The 25417-nt window shown below is 43.2% G+C and overlaps 1 protein-coding gene across 1 annotated transcript in view; it reads left to right on the top strand.

The window, feature by feature from the left end:
* The first annotated feature begins 4484 nt into the window (after nt 1-4484).
* Nucleotides 4485-25417, top strand: part of LOC143291896 (phenolphthiocerol/phthiocerol polyketide synthase subunit C-like) — a 50192-nt gene continuing 29259 nt past the window's right edge. The window contains exons 1-8 of the mRNA XM_076602069.1: nt 4485-4699; nt 6042-6202; nt 7246-7449; nt 12802-12983; nt 20574-20748; nt 22363-22532; nt 22825-23054; nt 24051-24260. Coding sequence (XP_076458184.1) covers nt 4485-4699; nt 6042-6202; nt 7246-7449; nt 12802-12983; nt 20574-20748; nt 22363-22532; nt 22825-23054; nt 24051-24260 — 1547 coding nt within the window. The remainder of the gene's footprint in view (nt 4700-6041; nt 6203-7245; nt 7450-12801; nt 12984-20573; nt 20749-22362; nt 22533-22824; nt 23055-24050; nt 24261-25417) is intronic.

Here is a 25417-nt window from a genome sequence, read left to right on the forward strand (position 1 = left end):
CTATGGAAATAAATTAGAATGAAATTAAAATTGGATTAGTGCCGCAATAGCTTGTCATGTGATCAAATACGTCCGGTGTACTGAATATGTTCAAACGTCTGCAGCCTGATTACTGGATGAAGGATTTCTTTATCAGCGTGAGGTACCTGCTGGCATAATAAGCCACTATATTATTATAATAGATTCATGTTATAGTATGTAGTAATGCATTTAATCAGTCTAATTTACATGGTTATGTCCCAGCCGACCGCAAGGACCACAATGTAAATGAAGCAGCGTGTTTTTTCTGTTCTTTTCCCAATGCATTTTCATGAAAGAAATCACACTGTATCAATCTTACATGGGTTTATTTATGGTTTGAATGCAGGGAGTATATATATATATATATATATATATATATATATATATATATATATATATATATATATATATATATACATCACTGTTCCTTCTTGAAACTATATAGATGAAGTTTGAAAGTCTGGGACATACCTGGTTGCAACGCCACAGTACCTGAATAATGAACACATTTCATTTTTTTTGTGTTTAACATAAAATTTAGAAGCGTGGACACACAAATTCTGTATCATTCACGACAAAAACAACTTTGAGACAGACATGAAATTTGTGACCGAACAAAGCAAGGTCCAGACTGAGAATATGAAATTTGACGTGTTCACAAAACCCGTACAAAATCTGTCGGAAGGTTACACAATGTTTACAAAAAGACCGGATGATGCGTTATATGTATTTCACTTTTAAAATGCCAGACATGTTCTTGAATGCAAACAGTGAAACACAGACATAATGACAGAAAGCTCGAGAGAAGGATACCGTAGCCGGACCATCAACTCCCAGGAAAAAAGAAAACTTGCGCTGAGAGCTTTTTTCCCCCAAGAGATTGCTGTATCATGTGTGACAAAACGAGGAAATGGAACCCAGTTTCTATAGACCAGAGCTTTCAAATGTGGAAAAGTGTGACAAAATTGCTGAAGACTCAATCAGAGAAGCAACTCCTCTAACCGAGGGAATTATGATCATCTAAATACATGACAGATCTTGTGGCACAGGAAGTACACAACCACAAAATCTTTCGGAAGGGACTTCATTTTGAGGCATGTGGATAGACAATGGAAAAGAAACAAATTATTTACAAAAGGAAGCCCACTGGGATGTATGCGAGTACATGGAAAACAGCATCATTGACGAAGACGATCTAGAGCGTGCATCAGTGCTGAGAGACGTATCATGCATGCAAGAGAAATACCCACTGTTTCATAATCCAAACCACAGAACTTAACATTCTTAGTGCAAAAAAGGTTTTGCAGCTCCAAAATCACCGGAGTGAGTTAATGTACTCATCAGACACATACATACCGAACAATTACAAGTGCCTTTGTTGCTTCTGCATCAGCGGATACTAGGTTAGAAGAGGCAGCCCTCACTCTCCGCAGTCTCATTCAGAGTTACAGAGAAGCTCAAGTGAGTCATTACCCGCCAGCAAAAGAATGAATAGCAAAAGGCTCCTGTTTCTGCAAAGGACTTTATGGAATGTGTTATAACTGGAAAGAAAAATGTCCCTGAAAAGAAATGCAAAATCATTGCCTGTTTCGCAAGACACGTGTTAAGCTTTCACATGTGGCAAGTGGAAATGCCAAAGCACATCGTTCCGAGCACTGCAGTCCGCCATCTGAAGTGCAAAACTTGTCAGCATACTTTTTTGAATCACTATAGCCACTGCATGTCTCACAGTTGTGTCCTTAAACTTGAAACTGCAGTCTGCTGCAACGGACTTTAAAGTAACAGCTTGCTGCCTGAAACCATCTTTCCCGATAGCGGAACTCCTCACTCCTGCTGAGACAATAGTGATTTACAAGAGTCAGGATGAGAATCTGTTTCACAAAGGATACAGTAAAGCCCATACTCAAAATAACACTCATGTCCCAATTCAACTCACCACAGTTGGCGCAACTATGTTCAGATTCATGCAGATTCTGACCAGATACACGTCTTCTGTGAGCACCCCATTACAGATTGCCAGGTTGGGTGTCACTCACTGGCATGAATCTGGCCAAGGTGCAGGAGCAGTCATCAGATGACTGTGTGCAACCTGCTCTTCATCCTGTCACCGACAGTATAACAGTGCAACACGTTCTGCAGATGTCACTGAACGCAGCAAGACAACCGGGCCAGGAGTATGCCTTCGTCATGTTTGACTTTGCAGATGTAAAGAAAACACTGATGGCCATATGGCAAAATGAACAGTCTCAGAAAAATGCAGTAAGTCTTGGTGCGTTCACTTCACTTGTTCTCTTGGTACTCTGGGAAAACTCAAGAGAGGAACAGGCTTTAGAGACATTATCGTTCAGTTGGGCATCTGCACCAAGGACTCCACTGAAGCCTTTGTGACCGGGAAACACAACGACCATGCCATCAGAGCCCACCTCTGTTGGAAGCTCTGGGGATACTTCATCTGTGACGGTTTCTCAAAGACTCGCCAAGTGCAAAGGAACTCTCCTAGGACGCAGATGAGCATATCTAAGTCACCCAAAATGGATTTTTAAAAAGGAACAAAACAACAACAACAAAACTACAAAGCATACTACGAATATATGCGAAGTACAACTAAGTTATTGTGGCAAGACGGCACAGTTTGGTAGTGTACATGAGCAGCTCAGTAATCTGTTCTGTAATTCGAAAGGAATGGTTACAGTAAGTTTTGCATTGAAATGTAAACTGTCTGCTATTTGTGTTGGCCATTCCTTTCGCAACTGCCAAAGAAGGCCAGAGCTGATGGGGTTCTTTCTTTTCTTATGTTTAACATTGTCTGCATGTTATGCGACAAAATTATCATGAACAGGTAATTGAGGCTAGAAAAAAAAGTCCAAACTATAAAGAAGATATTGTGAAATAACCCCTGCTGATATAAGTGCGGTGTAAGGACGCAAAAACCATTAATGATGATGTTTTGTTTACCAAAGAAAACGTTGTAAATTGCGGCGATGCGATACTTAAAATTGTGGAGTTTGGGTCAGTAATAGAACGCCTGTAACGCTCGGGTACATTTTAACAGGTCATTCTTGATAGTAGAAGGCTGAGTTTCTTATTTGAAGCTCTACAAACCTAATCTTAGACAGGACACTTCACTAATAACAACATACCATTTTTGTTGATCACACACTTTCGCGACAATACAAAAACAGTACCTTTTTTTAACCATACCCTGGTATATTCATACCGTAATTCATTTTTGGCAGACAGGTATATCTGGATGGCAAACTGATCAAACTTTCGAGAAATCATAATGAAAAATCCCCCCCCCCCCCACCTCCCAACTCCCCCGCGCCGGGGTAAGGGTGATGGGGTTGGGGATGGGGTTATGGTCACATGAAGATCTAAAAACCAAAAGTTTTAGTTTTAGTTTCAAGGATGTAATAACTAGCTTACGCTACACGTATAACCCAGTTTTCAAGGACACGTTCACCTTGCTTTATTATTGTACATCGTGTGTTTTTACACTTCAAACATAATCTTGATGGTTGTGTTTTCGTAATTATGCACCCACTGAGATGTTGGCCTTTTCAAAAAAATATGAAAAGTGCATGAAGAAGTAAATTATAAAGCACGGCCAACGAGTCCTTGTCATTCATATTACAAGTGTTCTGGCATGTCTGTTGTCAACCCCCTTGCCTAAACGTGTCCTGAAAACTGAATTACAACAGCGTTTAACAAAATGTTTTACAGAGTGGAAAACGTTTGTTTAAGCCAGTCGTGACCACATCAGTCCTCAGGCAGTGATTTAGAGACGGTGAGAATGAAGAAGAGAGAGAGACAGAGAAGTGTGGCAAGCATACTTAAAGCGAGAGAGAGACAGAGAGACAGAAAGAAGAAAAAGATTCTTTCTTGACTCTTCTGTTTATTAACATTTCCGTGTCATAAATACACCACCTGACACAATCATAGGAAGTTTTCCAACGCGTGCCATCTCCGTGACTCAAATGCAGATTAAGATCTCTTCCCAACTCCTATGCTACGCCTGCAGATTTGTGTAACCACAGACAAAACTGTGGCAGTATGTGTGTGCATGCGTGCATTTTGGGAGCGCGTGCGCGTGTGTATGTGTTTGTGCGTGCGTGTGTGTGGGTAGGTGTGTTGGTGGGTGGAATTCAGTGTGGGAGGATGCATGTGTGTGTGAGTGTGTTGTGTATGTGTGTTTTGATTGTGGGAGCTATGTGCGAGTGTAGCTGCACAAATGCATACATGTGCCATGTGAGTGAGTGAGTGCGAGTGTGTGTGTGTGTGTGGGAGGGGGGGGGGGGGCGGGGGGGGGGGGGGGGGGGGGGGAGCGTGCGTGCGTGTGTGTGTTTGCACACATTACAGTCAGTGATTTGTGAGATGTAGGATGATCAAATCTAACGAAACCTTTTCTATAACTTCACAGCAGCCCCGGCGTGATGGTGGTTGTGTGTTCACCAGATCCAAGCATGGCGGAACAGACGGAAGACGCCATCGCCATTGTGGGCATTGGCTGCAAGGTGCCGGGAGCGGACAACATCCGGGATTTCTGGCGTGTGCTGCTGCACGGAGAGAATCATGTGACCGAAATCCCACCGTCTCGTTGGAACGCTGACGCCTTCTATGACCCTGAGCCCATGGCCGCGGGCAAAGGTTATGTGAAGCGTGCGGGACTCGTCAATGAGTGAGTATCTGTCTGTCAACTAGCTCTCATTAAATGATGACGATGCTATTGATGGTGAATATGTTGACGAAGAAACTGATGATTATGATGATAACAGTCATACTGATTATGAAAATAACCATGACCGTGATACAGATGATACTAATGATGGTGAAAGTAAAATGCTTAATGAGTTGTCCGTATTTGTTCAGAAAAAAACTAACAAAGCTGTCACCTCGTTACAAAAAACAACAACAAAAACAAAAAGAAACAAAACAAACAAACAAACAAACAAAAACCATTAAAAACAAAACAAATAACAACAAAAAAGAAGAAGAAGAAGAAAACAAACAAACAAACAAACAAAAACACACAAAAATCACAACAAGACCGTTCCGGGGAAAAAAAAATCGTTGAGTCATACAGACGAACGCAAAGACAGTTTGTCCAGAAATGGAATTTTCATTTGAGCGCATGACTGAAATAACGCTAGCTAGAAGTGGACTTATCGCATTAAGGCATGACTGAAGTGAATCTGCCAAGAAGTTACTTTATCATCGCCGAGAACGATTGGTACGCATGTGTGGGAAGTGTAATTTTAGCATAAAAGTATGACGAATTCTGTTTTTCAATAAATGATTTCGTCCACATGTAGGGTTTTTTTTGTGTGTGTTTTTTGCCCTCCAAAACCATGACTTATGTGAATTGTGTAAAATGGGATTTCAATATAAAATTACTTTATCCATGAATTTGTCCAGAACTGGTAATTCCATCTGAAAACATGATTATCATGTGCATGTGTGGAAATGCTTGACTGGTCTGGAAGCGGGATTTTCACCTAAGGGTACAAATCAGATGTGTTTGTTTTAAAGCGGAGTTAATGTTATAAAGCGGAGTTTAAGCTGAATGTGTGATTTTTGTCCGTTCGTAAGCGGGACCTCAAATGGGAATCAAAATAACGGAACCATTCTTTCCGTATTCATCATGAACAAGAATACTTTGTTGCAGAAAATCCACAAACAAACAAACATTCGCATGCATACACCCACACATGCACACCCCCCCCCCCCTACACACACACACACACACACACACACACACACACACACACGTCAGGGACAGTTTTTGTATTGCCGTGAGGTCTTTTAAGTGTGCACATCAAGGCCTGATGAACGGATTGGTTTTATTCGAAAGTTGATCCACTACACACTACTTCATGTACCAATGATCATAAACTTGGGGGAAAAACACCACACAAACCCAGGTCAATACATACCTTCGGCAGAAATGTACACGACACACAACTGTTTATAATGAATTTAAAAAATCTATATGTCTTAACATACTCTCTGCTTTGATGCAGGCCGGAGGAGTTTGACAACAGGGTTTACGGGATCAACGACTTTGAGGCAGCGCAGATGGACCCTCAGCAGCGCTTCATTTTGGACTGCACACTGATGGCATTGGAAGACGCCGGACTGACACGGGCCCAGATTGCTGGCTCCAATATGGGTGTCTTTATCGGTCAGTATACCAATACTGGTTTTAGATGTGCTTATTCCAGTTCGTTTTCTTCACTCGTACTTGGTTTTAGGTTGTGCTCGCTCTGGTTTTGTGCCAGTACTGGGTCTTAAGTGTGCTCATATTGGTTTGTGATTTGCACGTATTGAATACTGAAGGTATTTTGATTTGGAACTGTCTTTGTACAGGAATTAATTAAAAAAAATCGATGTGGCTCCAAAGATTACAGGGTGTGGAATGGAGTGTCTCATTTTTGTAGATACTGCTTGAAAAGATTCCTTTCAGGTTTGTTTTAAATGATGTGAACGACAGACTGAGACGGACTGAAAAGGGTTAGGGAATTGCTTCAACTGCACAAATGAAAGCTCTCATCGTGTTTCTCTCTGTTTAAATTTGTGAACGCAGAAGGGTACGTTATCAGCAGAAGACCGGACAGACCTTGACGGGACTTATTTGCTTAAAAGATCAGAAATATACTGAGGTTCATTTTACGAAATTGAAAGACAGCAGAAAACGCTAGGTTTTGTACTTTATCATCTGTCCAAGCGTAAGTCAGTGCGACTCTCTGAAAAGAGGTTACAAATTAGTAGTAATCATGACAATGATTCTTCGTCACTTGTGTTCTTGGGCAACACACCACACGTTTACTCGCATACGTATACAAATTAGCTTATACGTGCATGACTGTTTTAACCCATCCATGTAGGCATCCGTACTCCCGTTTTTGGGAGTGGGCATGCTGGGCATGTTCTTGTTTTTACCACCCACCGAACGCTGATATGTGGGTTACGGGATCTTTAACATACGCATTTTATCTTCTACATTCGTATTCACACTAAAGGGGTTCAGGCACTGACAGATCTGCATATTTGTCGACCTGGGAGATCGAAAACATCTCCACCCTTTACGCACCAGGCGTCCTGACCAAGATTCGAACCCAGGACTCTCAGATTGAAAGTCCAACGCTTTAACCTCTCGGCTGTTGAGCCTGTGATACTGATAATGATAATAACACAAGCAGCAATGGTAACACCTGCCTCTCCCAGGTGTGTCCAACTCGGACTACCGGGTACTGTTCCGGGCCAGCTCTAGCAGTGTCGGCAGCTACACGGTGACGGGCATCAGCAACTCCATCATCGCTGCGCGTGTCTCCTACGTCTTTGACCTGCGGGGTCCTTCTCTGGTGCTGGACACCGCCTGTTCCTCTTCCCTCATCGGCATGCACCTGGCCTGTCAGGCCATCCGGGCAGGTTGGTATTTCTACGTCCTCTGCTGGACCTGGTGGAGTGGTGGTCTAGTGAGGAAGAGTCCGCCCAGGAATCGAGAGAATGTGAGGGCACGGGAATTTTGTTTAATGTCCTGTCACACATATCGGTGATTGAAGACATTTTGTCAAAGTATTAACGTATACACACGGCATCAAATCCCACACTCGACGGTATTTTCTCCCCTCTACACTGGACCATGAGTGCTGGTCTGAATGCTAGTCGTTCGTATGAGACAGTAAACCGAGGCAGCGTGTGTAGCATGCACTAAGCGCACGTAGCTTAGACTAGAGAAAAGGGTTGTCCCTGGCAAAATTATTTAGAAAAATCCACATTAATAGGATAATAGAATCAATGCTCTTGCACGCAGAAAAAAAATATTGCTGTGAGCGGTAGCTACACTGTCTTTCTGGGGAAACAGCCCAAATTTAACATAGAGAAATCTGTTGTGACAATCCAACCCAATACAATACAATACAATACGATACAATACGATACAATACAATACAATGCCTCCTCCCTTTCTACCTCTCAACACTGCCAGACTGATTTATGATATATGGTATGAGTGTGTGTGGAATATGTACCGTTTTTCGTCCCACGAATAGCACACAAGATTAACAAATGAAATATAGCCGGTGATGGGAAGAATTACTGAATAATATCTGATGTGAGTGTGTGTAAAATATATGTTATTTTTTGTCCCATGACTAGAACATACATTTTGAATCAACACTGATCAACACATGATTTATAGTAATGGGTTGACAGGCTGAATGATGTTTGATGTGGGTGCGGATAATGGGTGTCTTGTATTTTGTCAGTCTGTGTTGCTTAAAACAGTGGCGTCTATTTTGTCAAAACATTATATCATTGCACAGTCATTATGTGCATTTTTTCCTCCTCAACTGACATTACTATTTTCTTTCCTCGTGTTTATTTTTCCTGTTTATGTATTTTTTCGTCCGTTTCCGCCAGACCTATTGGCCCATCTGGACAGCTGAAGAATCACAAGGTCGGTCTTCTTCCTCCATTCCATTTCTCTGGACATATATCTTCTATTCTTTGATTTATGCTCACGTTGTTCACTTCCAAGATTTTTGACGACATGAATGTGTGTCACAGTGACGAATCACTGCCCACTCACGTCAACAGGGGGTGTGGACGCTCTACTTCCTTCTCGTTTATCATTCTTCTCTGTCGCTGTGTGTGAGAGGTTGGGGGGGGGGGGGGGGGGGGGGGGGGGGGGGGGGGGGGGGTCGTTCATCTTCTTATTTGTCACACTGGTAGAAGAGCTGGATAAAATTACCATATTTCAGAAACCTCACAAAAACAACGCTGAATAGCATGGCAGAAGCTACACACACACACACACACACACACACACACACACACACACATAATACACACACACACACACACACATTTTGTCTTATATATACATACATATATATATATATATATATATTATGTGTGTGTGTGTGTGTGTGTGTGTGTGTGTGTGCGCGCGCGCGTGCTTGTCACCTTTTTGTTAACACATGCATTCTGACACATTTTGAACACACTAAATCTAATTTCACTGAGTTAGCACAACGCGAAAAATGCATTTCTAGCACGGTATAATACATTGGCATGCTACTCACTAACCCGTGTTGACCATTGGAAAGTCTGGGAGAAACTGTAGCGTGTCAAAGGATTCAACTATTTAACAGTGTAGCTTTTGCAAGTACTCACACACACTGATTCAGTCAATCACACACATGGAAGCGAATAACAGTCACGATACATATCTGGATGGCAGCTTTAATATTTTGAAGAAAAAAAAATCAGTATTTGCTGACTGGTGTGTGAATAAATTTAAAACTATGAAAGTGGTGGTCATCACCATTCAGTCATTGGCAGTAATCACTAAACTGATTGTTCTGTCAGAAGAAAGGACTGACACATTATCAAAAAGTCCTAATCAATTGTCCACTTCATAAATTCCCTAACAGTTAACGTAGTCAAGTGTGGAGCTGCAAGCAGGTTACTTCTTTTCACTCTTCAGTCACCCCCAGCAAACTGGATGGGCTAACTTGTCCTGACGGAGAGAAAGTCAGAAACAAAGTGAGATGAAGATAAGAAAATAGAGAGGGGGGAGGGATGGTGACGGAGAATGTGAGTGAGATAGAGAGATGAGGATAAGAGAATAGAAAGAGAGGTAGGAGGAGGGGGGGGGGGGGCGGAGAGAGAGTGAGTGAGTGAGACAAAGAGAGATAAGAGAATACAAAGGGGGGGGGCAGAGAGAGAGTGAATGAGGCAAAGAGAGATGAGGATAAGAGAATAGAAAGAGAGAGAGAGGGGGGTGGGGGTGGAGAGAGAGTGAATGAGGCAAAGACAGATTAGGATTAGAGAATAGAAAGAGAGAGGGGATGGAGAGAGTAAATGAGGCAAAGAGAGATGAGGATAAGAGGATAGAAAGAGGAGGGGGGGGGGGGGGGGGGGGGGGGGGCAGGGAGAGTGAGTGAGACACATTGAGAAGGTGGGGTAGAGAAAGAGAGCCTAGATGTGGATAAGAGAATAGAGACAAGGTAAAGAGAGAAGGGTGACTAGAGGGAGAGCGAGAACGATAAGAGGAGGCAAAGAGAGAAATTAGAGAAAAGGTGGTGAGAGTAGAGTCACACACAAACACACACACAGAGAAAATGACTTCTTCAATTCGGACAAAGAGAGAGAGAAAGAGAGTGAAATGAATAAATGCAAGACGAGAGACGCGGTGCGAAGAATGAGTGATGAGAGAGAGAGAGAGAGAGAGAGAGAGAGAGAGAGAGAGAGAGAGAGAGAGAGCAGGATATAAGTGGACAGCATGTGTTGAAAGAAACAGAAAGAAGAATGAAAGAAATAAGAAAGGCAAGCAGAAAGGATGACAGATTCTGGTCCTCTGGTGAGAGAGAGACAGAGAATGAATGAATGAATACTGAATGAAAAGGTACAAAAAACAACTAAAAGAGAAAAAAAAAAAGATATAAGAGAGAGGGTGCTGAACTAAGAAAATCAAAGAGTAAGCAAGAGAAAGAGAGGGAAGAAAACAGAACGAAATATGGAAGGAAAGAAAGAAAATGAGAGAGAAGAGGAGGTGAAGGAAACCCTACTCACGAATTTCTGCTGTGAAAAATACACCACTGCCAGTCACAGTTGCCTGCAAACAGTTCTCACAAATAAATGCTGCGATATTAAAAGATTGGTTCCAATGGAGAAAGGTACTACCACCACCAGAAAGAGAAATGTCTGAACTATCCGACAGTACAAACTTTAATGCCACAGAATCTCACGTAGGAAATGGCCGCGTTTCAAAGTAAAACAAAGAAGGGTCAGAGGAGGGTTAGGCGGGCACAGCGGCCGACTGAATTTACGGGTCTGGCACTATCAGCGCTGTCGGCTAAGTGTGCGGTTCTGTTTAGAACTTGGACAGCTGTGAGGTACGCATACACAATTTATGTGTAGCCAAGTGCTCAGCTGGCTATGAACCGTAGATCAACTCATAGCACATGTTGTAATGCAGACAACAGTTTCACTGCAGTGACGGTGTCCAACCATTGACATGAGGAAGTAACTCCTGTGGCGTAAGGCTATTCAATTCAATTTGAAACGTAAGCTGTTAAGCGTCTGCAGGTCACTTTTCAAGGTACTGCTCTCAAGCACACATCAAGTGTGTCACACACACAGTCAGCTGCATAATATTCTACTGTAAGTACTTTGTTTTAGATGTGCTGATCATTTGTAAATTGTAGTTTCAACACGTCGTTGTGTTCATATTATAAGCATGTTGATAGTATAGTAGGTCAGTAAACTTTGTCAGAAGAATTGCATTGTTGTTCAGTCACAGGCCATATTTACTGTGTTTATTGTTTGACGTAAATTATGATCCTGTGGCTATGATGTGCTCTTAGACAAATTATTTGGTGATTTGAACGTCACAAGTTATTGACGTAGATTCTTGATGCAGAAATATTTCATTCTCCTCACACTGATGTAGGTTAGGCTTTATGTAACCCACATTGAGCAGAGGAAATTAAAATGTAGAGCATAGGCCTTCAGCTGAATCCACTTAATGGTTAAGCAATGATAGTTCTTCCAATCATTGTACTGAGCACTCACTATCTGGTCTCTCAGTTTGCCAGTATTTAATATTACAACAACTTATTTAGTCATCTTGTTTATTATTCATGTATTATTTCACATGCTGGTATCAGTTGTACTGCTACAGTGTGTTACACTGTTTCTCAGCACTACCAATCACACAGTTACATTATGCTTAGACCTATGTGTGTGTAATATTCTGTGGTAATGATAAGATAGTGTTGGATTGATATCAGTTATTGGTTAAAACCATCTGATACGTATAACAGTCTGTTAATTTTAATATAGCTATCATGTTCTCTCCTATACCGCTTACTCCAGTATAGTGCTACATGATAACTGATTCATTTGGATCACTGACACAGTGTAAGCTTTACATAATCTATACTGACAGTGTACTTTCACTAAATCAGCTCAGTATCAATGTATTAGAAATGTCATTTGATGTCAGTGTTTGGTCTTCATACACATGCATTATTTATGTTATGTTGTTGCCTACTCCAAACCAAGTGGTAGTCTTTCCATTGTAATATATGATGTGCTTACTATCCACTTGCATTCCTGACATGTTGTACTTATGATATTTATTTGTGTCTTAATCAGGCATTGTCTTCTCTTCTCCTCCTCTTCTTATCTTCTCAAAATATTGTAATAAAATAGAACCTTTTCGTGACAGGCCTCTACATGTTTCTGGCCTGTGTGCGGATCTTTTCTATCCTTCCATCTTCATACTCTTTAATTGAGTAATAATCTAAATTCTTTTGTACCGTCCCCTTTAATATGCACCACTCTGTTCAAAACACGGTTAGACAAAAATGGCGTCGTGGACAGGATAGTGATCCCAATATTCACCCTAGACTATTCCTTTTATCAACAACATAGATCCAAATTATTCCTTTTAATATTTCAAATTCTTTATTCCTTTATTCAAAATTCAAGTATTAAATAACCCCTTACCACACGCTTGTTTACATATGAGACCTCAAGGTGGTCTGTCATTGATAGTTCCATGTGGGCTGCTCGCCTTGACACTGACGGAACGACCCCCAATGCAGATGTCGATGTGAGAGATTGGGCCAAGCAACAACAGAGAAAGAGGCAAAAGAACGCAGAAAACAAACAAGCAAAATCAAACACCCCGTCTGCCAAAGCAAAATACACTTCGTTTTTACTTTTCAGTGATCTGATTCTGTGACTTGCCATTATCTGCATTTGCAGGGGACTGTAACATGGCCATTGCTGGAGGCACCAACTTCCTGACTTTACCTGACGTGTTCGTTCACCTGTGTAAGGCTGGTATGATGTCCCGCGCCGGTCAGTGTCACGCTTTTGGCAGCAAGGCGGATGGCTACATCAGAGGGGAGGGGTGCGGTGTGGTCATTTTGAAGCCCCTCAAAGATGTACGTGACTCTCTGTCTGTCTGTCTGTCTGTCTGTCTCTCTCTCTCTCTCTCTCTCTCTCTCTCTCTCTCTCTCTCTCTGTGTTCTTGAGTTTTTGAACAGAAACACCTGAATTGTCATAACACCTGTTGTCAGTCGCATTCGACTTAGAAGATGCCGTCTTGTGCCATTGATCACAGGGTGAGAACTGGTATTTTTACATGGACCTTGATCTGGCTGTTGTACAAAAAAGCAGCAAGCTTCACCAGACGTTTTAAGTATCGAGGCTGGTGTGTTTGTAGGCGAACCCTGACCTTTTCCCTTGCGTCTTTGGTACTGATATTGTTACTACTATGTGGTGACGTGGAGTCAAACCCGGGTCCAGTAGACTCCAATTTCCCTTCCTATCCTGGGCAGCAGATGATGGAGCGTTGTTTTCCACAGCAACCTATGTCACGCGATGAGAAGCTAGACAGAATTCTGTTTATGAACATGAACTTTGAGCACCGCTTCCAGACTCTAGAGCAAAACCTGGCAACGAACTGCCAGCAGATCTTCCAGCAGTTACAGGCCATGGAGGGCTCCATCAGACGTAACGCAGACCAGCTGAACAACATGAAGATGAAGCAAGATGACCTGCAGACCAGAATGAAGATGCTGGAGGATACAGTCGAGCGACGTGAGCAGTTGGACAGGCGTTCAAATCTTCTGTTTCATGGACTGAAAGAAGTCGACGAAGCTAGTACTTTGCATGACGTTGTTGTGCAGCTGCTCAACCATCACTTTCCACAGAAGAAGTGGTGTGGCAGAGACATTGAAAGTGTTCATCGGCTTGGGAAGCAAACTGTTTCATCGAACTATCGTCCAGTGTTTGTCAAGTTCGTTAGGCAGTCTGACGTTATGGTGGTCCTACGAGATAAGGATGGCAGAGAGTTGATGCGGAATAGCGAAGGTGTGCGTGTCGCCGCTGACCTGACGAAGCACCAAAGGGACACCATTGCAAATCACAGACGTGAAGGAAGACGTGCTTTCTACTTCAGTGGGAGGCTAGTTGTGCAGGACTCCCACACTGAAGCCCACCGTCTTCATTCATCCCGCGATCAACACAGAGGTCAGCACTACATCACTGGTGACAACAGTGATAGCGACAGGAGACCTCAGCGTGAAGCCCTGCGTTATGTGGATGGTGAGCAGCAGCAAGAACAGCACACTGCTCTTCACACACGTGGTGCCAGTGACCTGACCCAGTCAGTCCGCAGTGGGAGGCAGGTTGAAGCACAGAGGACGGGCGAAACAGCAACAGCAACTCCCGCAGTGCCAGTGTCAACTGAAGTGACTGAAGTAGCTGAAGCTATCAGTGACGGCAACCCGGAGAATATCCCCGATTCCCAGTCAGTCGCTGAATCTGATGACGTTGCAGCTGAAGGTGGGCCAAGCACTGACCGTGCCAGTGAGAGACACGATGATCCTCTGTGTCAAACGGACTGCTGGAAAAAGGGGAGTGACTCAGAGACGGGTGGCAGGCAGGATCCAGGCAACACTTTGAGGGCTCAGAGGCCGGCCGGGTTTGGACGAGGCTCACCACCCGCGACACCGACCCAGGATGTACCTAGCCCGGGTTCCAGCATGGGTAACCGTGGTCACGGAAGAGGACGTGGTCGCCGAAGTCCCAGTGACCTTGAGGCATCGCGAGTGGGGCAGGACTCGCCACGGATGACCCGGTCACAGTTCTTTGCCAAGCAGAGCAAAATAACGAACAAGTGGACCAGATCAAGCACTGCTGTCAGTGACAGTGTATGTGAGCCCACAGTGAACAGTACAATCAGTAATGTAGTTAGCTGAGAGTCAGGCCAAAGCCCCGAAACAGATAATTTTTGTGATGATGATTTGGGGGTGAGTAATATTAACGTAAGTGATTGTTCCCTAAAGTCTATTTCTTTATTATCCTTTTGTACCCTTAATGTAGAAGGTTTGTGGTCAATGTTAAATGAAATAGACATTGCATCTTGGATAGGCAAATATCATTTTGCTTTACTGGTTGAAACATTTACTGATTCAGTCCCCAAAACTCTATTCCCCACCCATGATATTTTTGTTTGCCCCGGCGTGAAAGTCTCAGACAGTATGCATGGTCGTCTGTGTGGTGGCATAGTAGTTCTGGTCAGAAAAGATTTGAGTAAATACGTTGAGCAAGTGCCTTTAGAGTTAGACAACATTATTGCCCTAAAAATTTCAAGCACATTGTTTTGTCTGGACAAGGACTGTGTATTTATTGGTGCGTACTTGCCACCTGAGAAGTCAAAATATTACGAAGATACTGATATCTATAATGGTGTAACGATGCTTGAAGACTGCATGCTGGATATTAATAGTCGTTATGGTGAGGTACCCATTATTGTGTGTGGCGACCTTAATTCAAGAACCGCTTCCAGGAATCCATGTATATCCAGTGATCCCATTGATGGCATATATGACATGGACAATACAAATGAATGTGTTGATGACGACGCTGGTTACAATGCGAGATCATCAAAGGATGACGTAATTAATCCATTTGGAAGATACCTGCTGAATGTATGTGATGAATTCCGCTTATCCATTGTCAATGGCCTTAAACAATTCAATTTTTCGAGTGATTTTACATATGTGTCCCCGAATGGTTGTAGTGTGATCGATGTTTTCGTCATTTCTCATTGTTTGCTGAGTAAGTGTAGGCAGTTCAAGATTTTACCTATGGTTGAATCCAAGCACGCAGCTGTCGAGTTGTCACTTTCATGTGCTCAGTTTCAGACTGATGCTGCTTCTGACAATCAGTCATCTTTTTCGTTTACCAAATATAAATGGGACCCTGAGAAAAGTGATTCATATTGTGATGTCATGTGTTCAGACCATATCGCTACTCTTATTGATGAAGCTTCACACTTGATTGAATGTGATATTGATCTTGCTCTTGAAAAATTTAATGAATGTTTTGAAGTTGCGGGCGAATGTATGTTGAAAACTGTTTCTGTCGGCGCTGAGAAGAGACGAGTTTGGTTTGACTTGGAATGCAGGCAAAGTAGAACGGTATTAAGACAACATTTGAGAAAGGTTAACAGATCAAACAGAGAAGAAGTCAGACTGAATTACATACAAAAAAGACGTGAATATAAGGAGTTACTAAGACGAAAGAAACGGAATTATAAAGTCAATTTTATTCATGATTTACAAAATAATTTAAATGACTCAAAGAAATTTTGGAACACCATTCGTTCAGTCAGACCGCGCTCGTCTTGCCAGACCAGTATTTCAAAAGAGCAGTGGTTTAACCATTTTAAAGCTGTGTTTAGTTCTGACTCCACTGATGTGAATGAATCCATTGCTGAACCCGCTGTGATGTATGTTAGCGCACCATCTGATTTACTGAACTGTAGTATCTCCGAGTCTGAAATACGGATTGCGATCAGAGCTCTGAAAAGCAATAAAGCGGCAGGTCCTGATGGCATCATAGGCGAATTTTACAAAAACAGTGTGGACTGCATTATGCCTTTTCTGGTTAAATTCTTCAACCACATATTTGACAATGGTTTGTTTCCTCAAGAATGGTCTCTTGCAGTCATGCAGCCCCTACACAAAAAGGGCGACGCAAATAATCCAGATAATTTTCGAGGCATTTCACTTTTGAATATATGTAGCAAGATATACAGTTTTGTTCTGAACAAACGTATCAGTAATTGGATTGATGTGCATGGTCTGACTGGGGAAGAGCAGGCGGGTTTTAGAGCAGAACACAGTACAACTGACCACGTGTTCACATTGTATGCCATGGTACAAAAGCAGTTGCTTAGACACAGAAAATTATATGTCGCGTTTATTGATTTTAAAAAAGCTTTTGATAGTGTTTCCAGGAATAAATTATGGGTAATTTTAAAAAAGAATGGTTTAAATGGTAAAATACTGCAGGCTCTGAAAAGTATGTATGAAATAGTTAAAGCAAAAGTACGAGTTGGTGGTGATTTCACAGACAGTTTTATGTGCCCTCGTGGCCTCAAACAAGGTGAAGTATGTTCTCCATTACTTTTTTCTTTATTTATTAACGAATTGACCTCAGATGTGCTTGCGGGTGGCATGCATGGCATCCAGCTTTCTCCTGATTTTGTCCAGCTCTTGATCTTACTTTTTGCTGATGATGTAGCTCTGCTATCCGATACCCCAATAGGTCTTCAAACTCAGCTGAATATATTGTATGACACAGCAAAGCGACTTGATTTAATTGTCAATTTAGAAAAATCTAATGTGGTGGTGTTTAGAAATGGTGGCTACCTTGGTGCGAACGAGAGATGGTTCTATGGAAATGAACTTTTGAAAATTGTAAATGTATATAAGTACTTAGGTATCTTTTTGTCAACCCGCCTTAGTTTTACAGCAACATTAGAAGATCTTGCAAGTCGTGCCAGAAAAGGAGTCGTTGCTATCATTAGAACACTTTGGGCGATTGGAGAACATTCCCCTGGTATCTTTTTTAAAATGTTTGACTGTCAGATACAACCTGTGTTGACATATGGAGCTGAAATATGGGGAGTTACAAAAAATCTTGAATTAATCGAAGGTGTACATCTTTTCGCTTTAAAAAAGTTTTTAGGCGTACATTCAAAAGCTCCTAGACATTTGGTTTATGGTGAAACTGGTAGATTTCCACTCTATGTGATGACTTATGTTAAATGTATTAAGTTTTGGTTACGTCTACTAAAATTAAGCAATGATCGATTCCCCAAGAAAGCATACAATATGTTACTACATCTGCAAACACAAAATTATATCACATGGGCTTGTAGTATTAGAAATGTTTTGTACATGTACGGCTTTGGTTATGTGTGGGAGGCACAAGGTGTTGGTAATGAATGTGTGTTTATTCGTTGTTTTAAGCAACGGTTAATTGATTGTGCAAAGCAAAGCTGGCATTCCTCACTGCTGTCACATGAATTCTATCGAGTGTATTCTGTTTACAACCAATCACTTACAACACCTCCGTACTTACTGGTCGTGAAAAACTTTTTTGTACGCCGTCTACTTTCACGATTTCGAATGGGTATGTCAGATTTGAATTGTCGCTTTTTACAGTATAATCCTGTTCCTGGTGATAAGAGAATGTGTAGTTTTTGTCACACAGCCCTTGAAACAGAATATCACTTTCTTTTGGTTTGTCCAGTTTATCAGACTCTAAGAGAAGAATATTTACCTGCCAAATATCACAGAAATCCAACCTTGTTCAAATTTGCCGCTTTGATGTCCTGTGTGTCGGAATCTTTAGTTGCGAAGTTATCGTTTTTTGTATGCAAGGCTTTTGGCGTGAGAGCGGAGCTTTTGTACTTGGACAAGAGTGGATGAATATAGGTATGCATTTTGTTACCCTGTGGCGTATACGTCAACCCCCCATTCCCCTTTTTTTCCGATTCTTGCGATTTGTAATTAATTTTTTGTAAGTTTTGTTAGCTTGTCAGCATTTCACTTAACCCAGATCGCTGGATCTGTGTGTTTAGCGCGCGAGCGTGCATGTGGGTGTGTATATACGTGCGTGCATGTGTTTGAGGGAAGGGAGAGGAGAGGGAGAGAGATAATGAGAGAGAGAGAGAGAGAGAGAGAGAGAGAGAGAGAGAGAGAGAGAGCTTGCAAGTCACATGCGCATTGATATATTATTCACACTATTTGATTCATTATGTAATATTTTTGTTAGTGGCCCACTCCTTTGTTATGGGCCGGAGGCCTAACAAATAAACCCTTGTCTTGTCTTGTCTTGTCTCTCTGTGTTCTTCTTAATCATCTTTCGGCAGCTGTTGCGGTGACCACAACTCCTATTTGCTGTTGCGTCCACTACGAATGCTACCGCCACAACTATTACTTTTGTATCTGATGCTGCAACCCGTGGCTATTGTTTCTATGTCTTTATCTACGGTCATTAATGTTGCTGATGCCACCACTACCATTACTATTGTCGCCACTTCTGCTACTGCCATTATTGCCACTGCTGCTGGCGGTTTGAACTTGTTGTTACTGGTTCTACTATTGCAAATGGCATGTCTACTTCTTTCGCTACAGCTGCTGCTCCTCCTTTTATTAACACTAACACTGTTACTACCATCGCTTTTTGTGTTGCTACTGCTTTCACTGCTGCTACTACTACGATGACGATTGTAACAATTATTTTTGTTGGTAAAGCTTGCTACTTGTGCCCACCTCCACCAATCATTTTGATTGAGGTTCGGGTTATATATTTTTTCCTTCCTTTATGCGGTTAGTCATAAACAAATGAGTGAATGAGGGCGACTGTATGCACCGCCTTTGTGGGTTTTCAGGGTAGGGGGGTTTGATCGGACGATGAATTGGAAGAGACTGGATAAATGTGAAATGAGAGAGTGAAGTAAAGTACTTTACTTTGTTGTTGTTGCAAGGCAAACATCAGACCGAAAATACGTCGTGCATTCTTTGAAATGTCTCTCTCACTTCCGTACGATGGACACAGTCCTCGGAAAACGTGTTTATATGTATGTACATTCTTTGAATTGTCTCACTTCTTTGGCTGGACAGTGTCTTCAGAAAATGGTCATGTGTGTGTGCATTCTTTGATCAATCCCGACTGTGCTGTGGACGTTGTCTTCAGCGTTAGAAACATCATCAACTTATTATTATTATTTTTTATTATTATTTTTTTTGCTGTCCCATAATCTGCACCGTTTAATTGGCATTACTCCCACGCCGCTCATTTAGATTCCCCCATACACGGCCACACCCGGGTTCGTCCGTCACAGTTCCAACGTCGGCAGTCCACAGGGAACTATCGATATTAGGTCGCCAGGAGGCCACACACCAGAGGAGACCCTGCACTGCTGCTGAGTCACTTCGGTGATGTTCAGTGGTGCCTGTTCTGATTTAACGTACTTAGGACACCACCTACTAAGCCCCCTACTAACGACAATAATGGCTTAGTCGCGGAGCCAGACTGAGTGAGCGTCCCTCCCAGAGTGGAGACCGCCCTCCCAGAGTGGAGACCGCCACCACGTCCCTCAAACAACAGATCCCCACGAATCTGCCAACACTGAAGAAAGTGGCAGGACTGACCCCAAAGCACAGAAGTGGAGGGGTATCGAAACTGAGGTCACCATGAGAGCAGTGCATGAAAGGCCACAGAGTTTGAAATTGTTTTGTTTATATTGATGATGATGAAGGAGGATGACGATGACGATGTTGCTATGGAGGTTCATTTTGGTTTGGGACTGCGTGACAAGGCTGTACTCTACGCTTCCTGTCATAATGATATCCCGGCGTTAACCAGGCCTGAGAGATATAGACACCTGCAGTGTCGGTCAGGTACTTAGAGCAACACACCCAAAGACGCATCCGTGAAGTGGATGACACTCGACTGTGTGGTCACAATCTCCCCATTTAAGCCCACAGGACACTCAATTCTGGGTAGGAGCCGGCCACGGGCCGAAAAACCCACCTTCGCTGGGATTCGAACCCGCGTTCTCCCAGCCGTCAGTCCGCGACGCTAACCACTTCGCCACGGTGGCTGGTGAAACATCCATCAACTTGTCCGGCAAAACATCAAGCGCACCCACCCCTCTTCTCGCACAGGCGGAGCGGGATGGGGACAATATCTGGGCCACACTCTACACGGGAACCAATCAGGACGGACACACAGTCTCCCCTCTCACCGCGCCATCGGGGATCCAGCAGCAGTCCCTTCTGCACAGCGTGTCGTCACAGATCGGCCTTGACCTTGAACGGGTCGACTACATTGAGGCTCATGGTGAGTAGAGAAGAACACTTACTTTGTTGTTGGTGTCGTTGTTTCTGTTTTTCGGGGTAAAAAAACAACAACAACAAACAAAATAAAACAACAAAAAACAAACATTTTTTTAATGAGCATACATACTCAAAGGATAGTCAAAGCTGTTATCACGCTATGATAGAAAATATAATTAAAAGTTAACAAATAAGACGAAGAAAAATGACTATGTAAACTCAGTGTTAACACAGTACACCACACCACACCACACCACAGTACAACACAACATTGCCTTTGTCGTGTCCCAGGGTAGGGGTCAGCATAGTACAGCACAGCACAGCACAGCACCACAGCATAGCACAACACACCACACCACAACACAACACAACACAACACCTCACCACAAGACAGACAGCACAGCACAGCAACACGACACAACACAACACAACACAACACAACATGAGCACAGCACAACACGACACAACACACCACAGCACAACACCCCCTTTACCTGTGATGTCTCAGGGATAGGCACAACACAATACAGCCCATCACATCCCATCCCATCCCAGCACAGCCCAATACAACACAACACAGCACAGCACACACAGCACCCCCTTTACCTGTCGTGTCTCAGGGACAGGCACAACACAACACAGTACAGCACAGCACAACACAACACAACACAACACAACACAGCACAGCACAACACAGCACAGCACACACAACACCCCCTTTACCTGTGGTGTCTCAGGGACAGGCACAACACAACACAACACAGCACAGCACAACACCCCCTTTACCTGTGGTGTCTCAGGGACAGGCACAACACAACACAGCACAGCACAGCACAACACCCCCCCTCCCCCTTTACCTGTGTTGTCTCAGGGACAGGCACAACACAACACAACACAAAAAAACCCCTTACATGTGGTGTCTCAGGGACAGGCACAACACAACACAACACAACACAACACAACACAACACAACACCCCCCTTTACCTGTGGTGTCTCAGGGACAGGCACAACACAACACAACACAACACAACACAACACAACACCCCCTTTACCTGTGGTGTGTCTGGGACGGGCACAACACAGCACAGCACAGCACAACACAACACAACACAGCACAGCACAGCACAGCACAGCACAACACAACACAACACAACACAACACAACACAACACAACACAACACAACACAACACAACACAACACAACACAACACCCCCTTTACCTGTGGTGTCTCAGGGACAGGCACAACACAACACAACACAACACAACACCCCCTTTACATGTGGTGTCTCAGGGACAGGCACAACACAACACAGCACAACACCCCCTTTACCTGTGCTGTCTCAGGGACAGGCACAACACAACACAGCACAACACAACACAGCACAACACAACACCCCCTTTACCTGTGTTGTCTCAGGGACAGGCACAACACAACACAACACAACACAACACAGCACAACACCCCCCCCCCTTTACCTGTGGTGTCTCAGGGACAGGCACAACACAACACAACACAGCACAGCACAACACCCCCTTTACCTGTGTTGTCTCAGGGACAGGCACAACACAACACAACACAGCACAGCACAACACCCCCTTTACCTGTGTTGTCTCAGGGACGGGCACGCGCGCTGGGGACCCAGTGGAGGCCAGCTCTCTGGGTCAGTTCTTCCAGAGCCAGGCCTCCAGCAAACAGCGCTACCTGGGCTCCGTGAAGACCAACATCGGCCACCTGGAGTCCGCCGCCGGAGTCGTGGGCGTCATCAAGGTGTTGCTGATGATGAAGGTGAGCACAGGTGGGGGTGGGGGTCAGGGGGAAAGGATGGGGATGGTGGGGCAATGATGAGTGGGCGGCCTACTATACACCACCTGGTTGAGCGTGGCGCGCGTGTGGGATTGAGGATATTTAGTGTGTGTGTGTGTGTGTGTGTGTGTGTGTGTTTCTCTTACGTTTGAGTACTTTTTGAACAGCAAATCATATCTATTCATCATTGTGTATACATACTGTACATCAAAGAGAAAAAAAAATCAATTTGCACATTTTCAATATACCACAATTACCATTGGTGTGTTAACAGCACAACGTTATCGTTCCATCCTTGCATTGCGAAGAACCGAACCCGCTAATCGACTTCAAGGAGCTGAAACTGGTGGTTCCGGGAGAACCAGTTGATTGGGAAAACCCGGACAAAGTGGCCTGCTGCAACTCCTTTGGGTTTGGAGGCAGCAACTCCCATGCGGTACTGTGTCAGTATAAGAAAAAAGAACAGGAAAACTCCGCTTCAGCTCTGAGCCTCACAACTCAAAGGTATTCTTTCTTTGTCAGTGCTCTTTTTGTCGTTAATTGCTGTAAAAAAAATTTAAGTCTTCAAAAGCCGATCAAAACGCTGCACAACACACATCCACAAGAAGTGTTTAAAACTACTTTGTCATTGCAAGTCTCTTTGTGACATGATTTAGCTAATGCTACAGCAGCCAATATTAACGAATTATTTTCTATGGTTAATGAAATCCCGTTTTGTGCAGAACGTACTCAGCATTTCCCTATGCAAGAAGCATCACTGACAGAGAGAGAGAAGGGGGGGGGGGGGGGGGGGGGGGAGACCCAAACAACTTCAGATTTGGGCGAAAATGCATCATGCAACAGACCTCTTTTCATTCACGGCATTCAGTTTAAAAGATTGGTTCTGAACGTGTTATTTTTGGTTAGATAGTAAACCACAGAGACAGAACTCTGTTATAGCATGGTGTAGCAGGATTTTCTTCCTCTCAGAACATAGGAGACTGTTTTTGGAACGTGAAACCAGCTTGATGCATATACGTGCATGCATTTTATTCTTGCTCCAATGGTTTGAGATTGTTTTTTTTAAAGCAACACCATCATTTCTAAATTTTATTCCCAACTTCAAGGGGGTAGATTTTGAAAAGGCTTTTACACAGGCTTACAACCAGGCTTCCTTGTAAGGTTTATGAGTTATTTCATGGTTCATGGTGTGGATGTAGTAACAATCAGATGGATTTTAACAAAGTCCACATCTGAAGCTTATAAACGATTCCTTGGGGAAGATTTGAAAATAACTAGGTTTCCTTGTGAAGTTGATAAATGATTTCCTGGGAATAAATGGGTAAAATCATCCATATGCTTGTAACAAACGTCTAATCCGGTTCATAGGTTTATCATTAATTTGACGTGAGGAGTAGTCTTTTAAAAAAAACACACCCAAACATCTATTGGCCTATACCTGCTATTGTTTCGGTAACCTGAAGCTTATCCCTGGCCCTGTCTGTCCCCTGTGGCCCCCAGGCCATGTATCGTCGCACTGTCCGCCTGTACGGAGAAATCCCTGCGTGGGGTGGTGGTGGAGGTGCTCGGTGACCCCGAGCTTCACGCGCTGAACGTGCACGACCTGTCCTTGACCTCCACGGCACGCCGAGACCACTACCCTGTGCGCCTGGCCCACGTGGTGGAGGACTTGTCCGAGCTGACAGCTGCCCTGGAAGAGGATTTGGCCAGGTAGGGGAAGACAAGGGGAAAGGAGAAGGGGAAGGAAGGGAAGAAGGGAGGCACGAATTCACCGCTTGCATTGCAGGAGGACCGGGTGCAGTGAGTGTACAGAGAGAAATAGAGAGATGGGTGTGGGGGGGTAAACATGCTTATTTCAGAAAATCTCCAGGGGTTATGGAAAAAGAGAGAAAGGGAATGGAAGGAAAGAGAGAAGAGAGAGAGAGAGAGAGAGAGAGAGAGAGAGAGAGAGAGAGAGAGAAGACATGTTTATTTCAGGAAATCGGCAGGGGTGGTGGAAAAAGAGCGAAAGGGAATGGACGAGGAGAGAGAGTGAGATTCAAAAAAAAAATATTACTCAAGGATAAATATTTTAGGCATTGCCTTTTCCTCCAATCTGTCCTTGTGACAACACTAACAACAATAATGATAACGACACAACAGTAATAAATTTTATAAATACTACTACTTCTACTACTACTACTACGAATAATAATCATGATCATCATCATTAACATCGTAAAAAGTAATAACACGAACACATTCTCACCAACCCACCCTTGCCCCCACGTGACATGTACACACTCACCCCGACCCAACACACACACACACACACACACACACACACATGACTAAAGTGAGAAACAGATAGTTGACATAAAGAGAACAGAGAAACACAACAATATCATCATACATAAACAGTAGCGATTAATATGCTGATGCAGATGTTAGAGGTAGTAAAATCCGATCAACTGGCGAACGAGAAAAACATAAAAGCACAAAAGGTAAAACATAAAATAAAACACCTCCGTGTATGTACCGGTATAGATACAAATTTAACAAAAAAGGGCATGATGTTGTTGTTTTTTGTGTTTTTTTCCTGTTTTTTATTTTATTTGGGAGCCTATTGTTTGTGGAGCAGAAGTTTTCGTATGCTTGATTTGAAGAAACATAATGAATTACACGTCTTGATAAACGAAGGAAGCGAGTTCCAAACAAATCGTCCAAAAAATGCAAAGCTAGACCCAAGAATGCGATGCTTACTAACTTGTTCTATTGGATTCTTGTTTATCTGGAGCTTTAAAGTGAGAGGCTTACGTTGGTGTTTTTGTCTGGATGTCAGTGCCATACTTTTTGTCTTGTGTTGGTTAAGTTCCGTGTGATTTTGA

The sequence above is a fragment of the Babylonia areolata genome, chromosome 1, assembly GCF_041734735.1.
Source record: "Babylonia areolata isolate BAREFJ2019XMU chromosome 1, ASM4173473v1, whole genome shotgun sequence".
Lineage (NCBI taxonomy): Eukaryota > Metazoa > Mollusca > Gastropoda > Neogastropoda > Buccinidae > Babylonia > Babylonia areolata.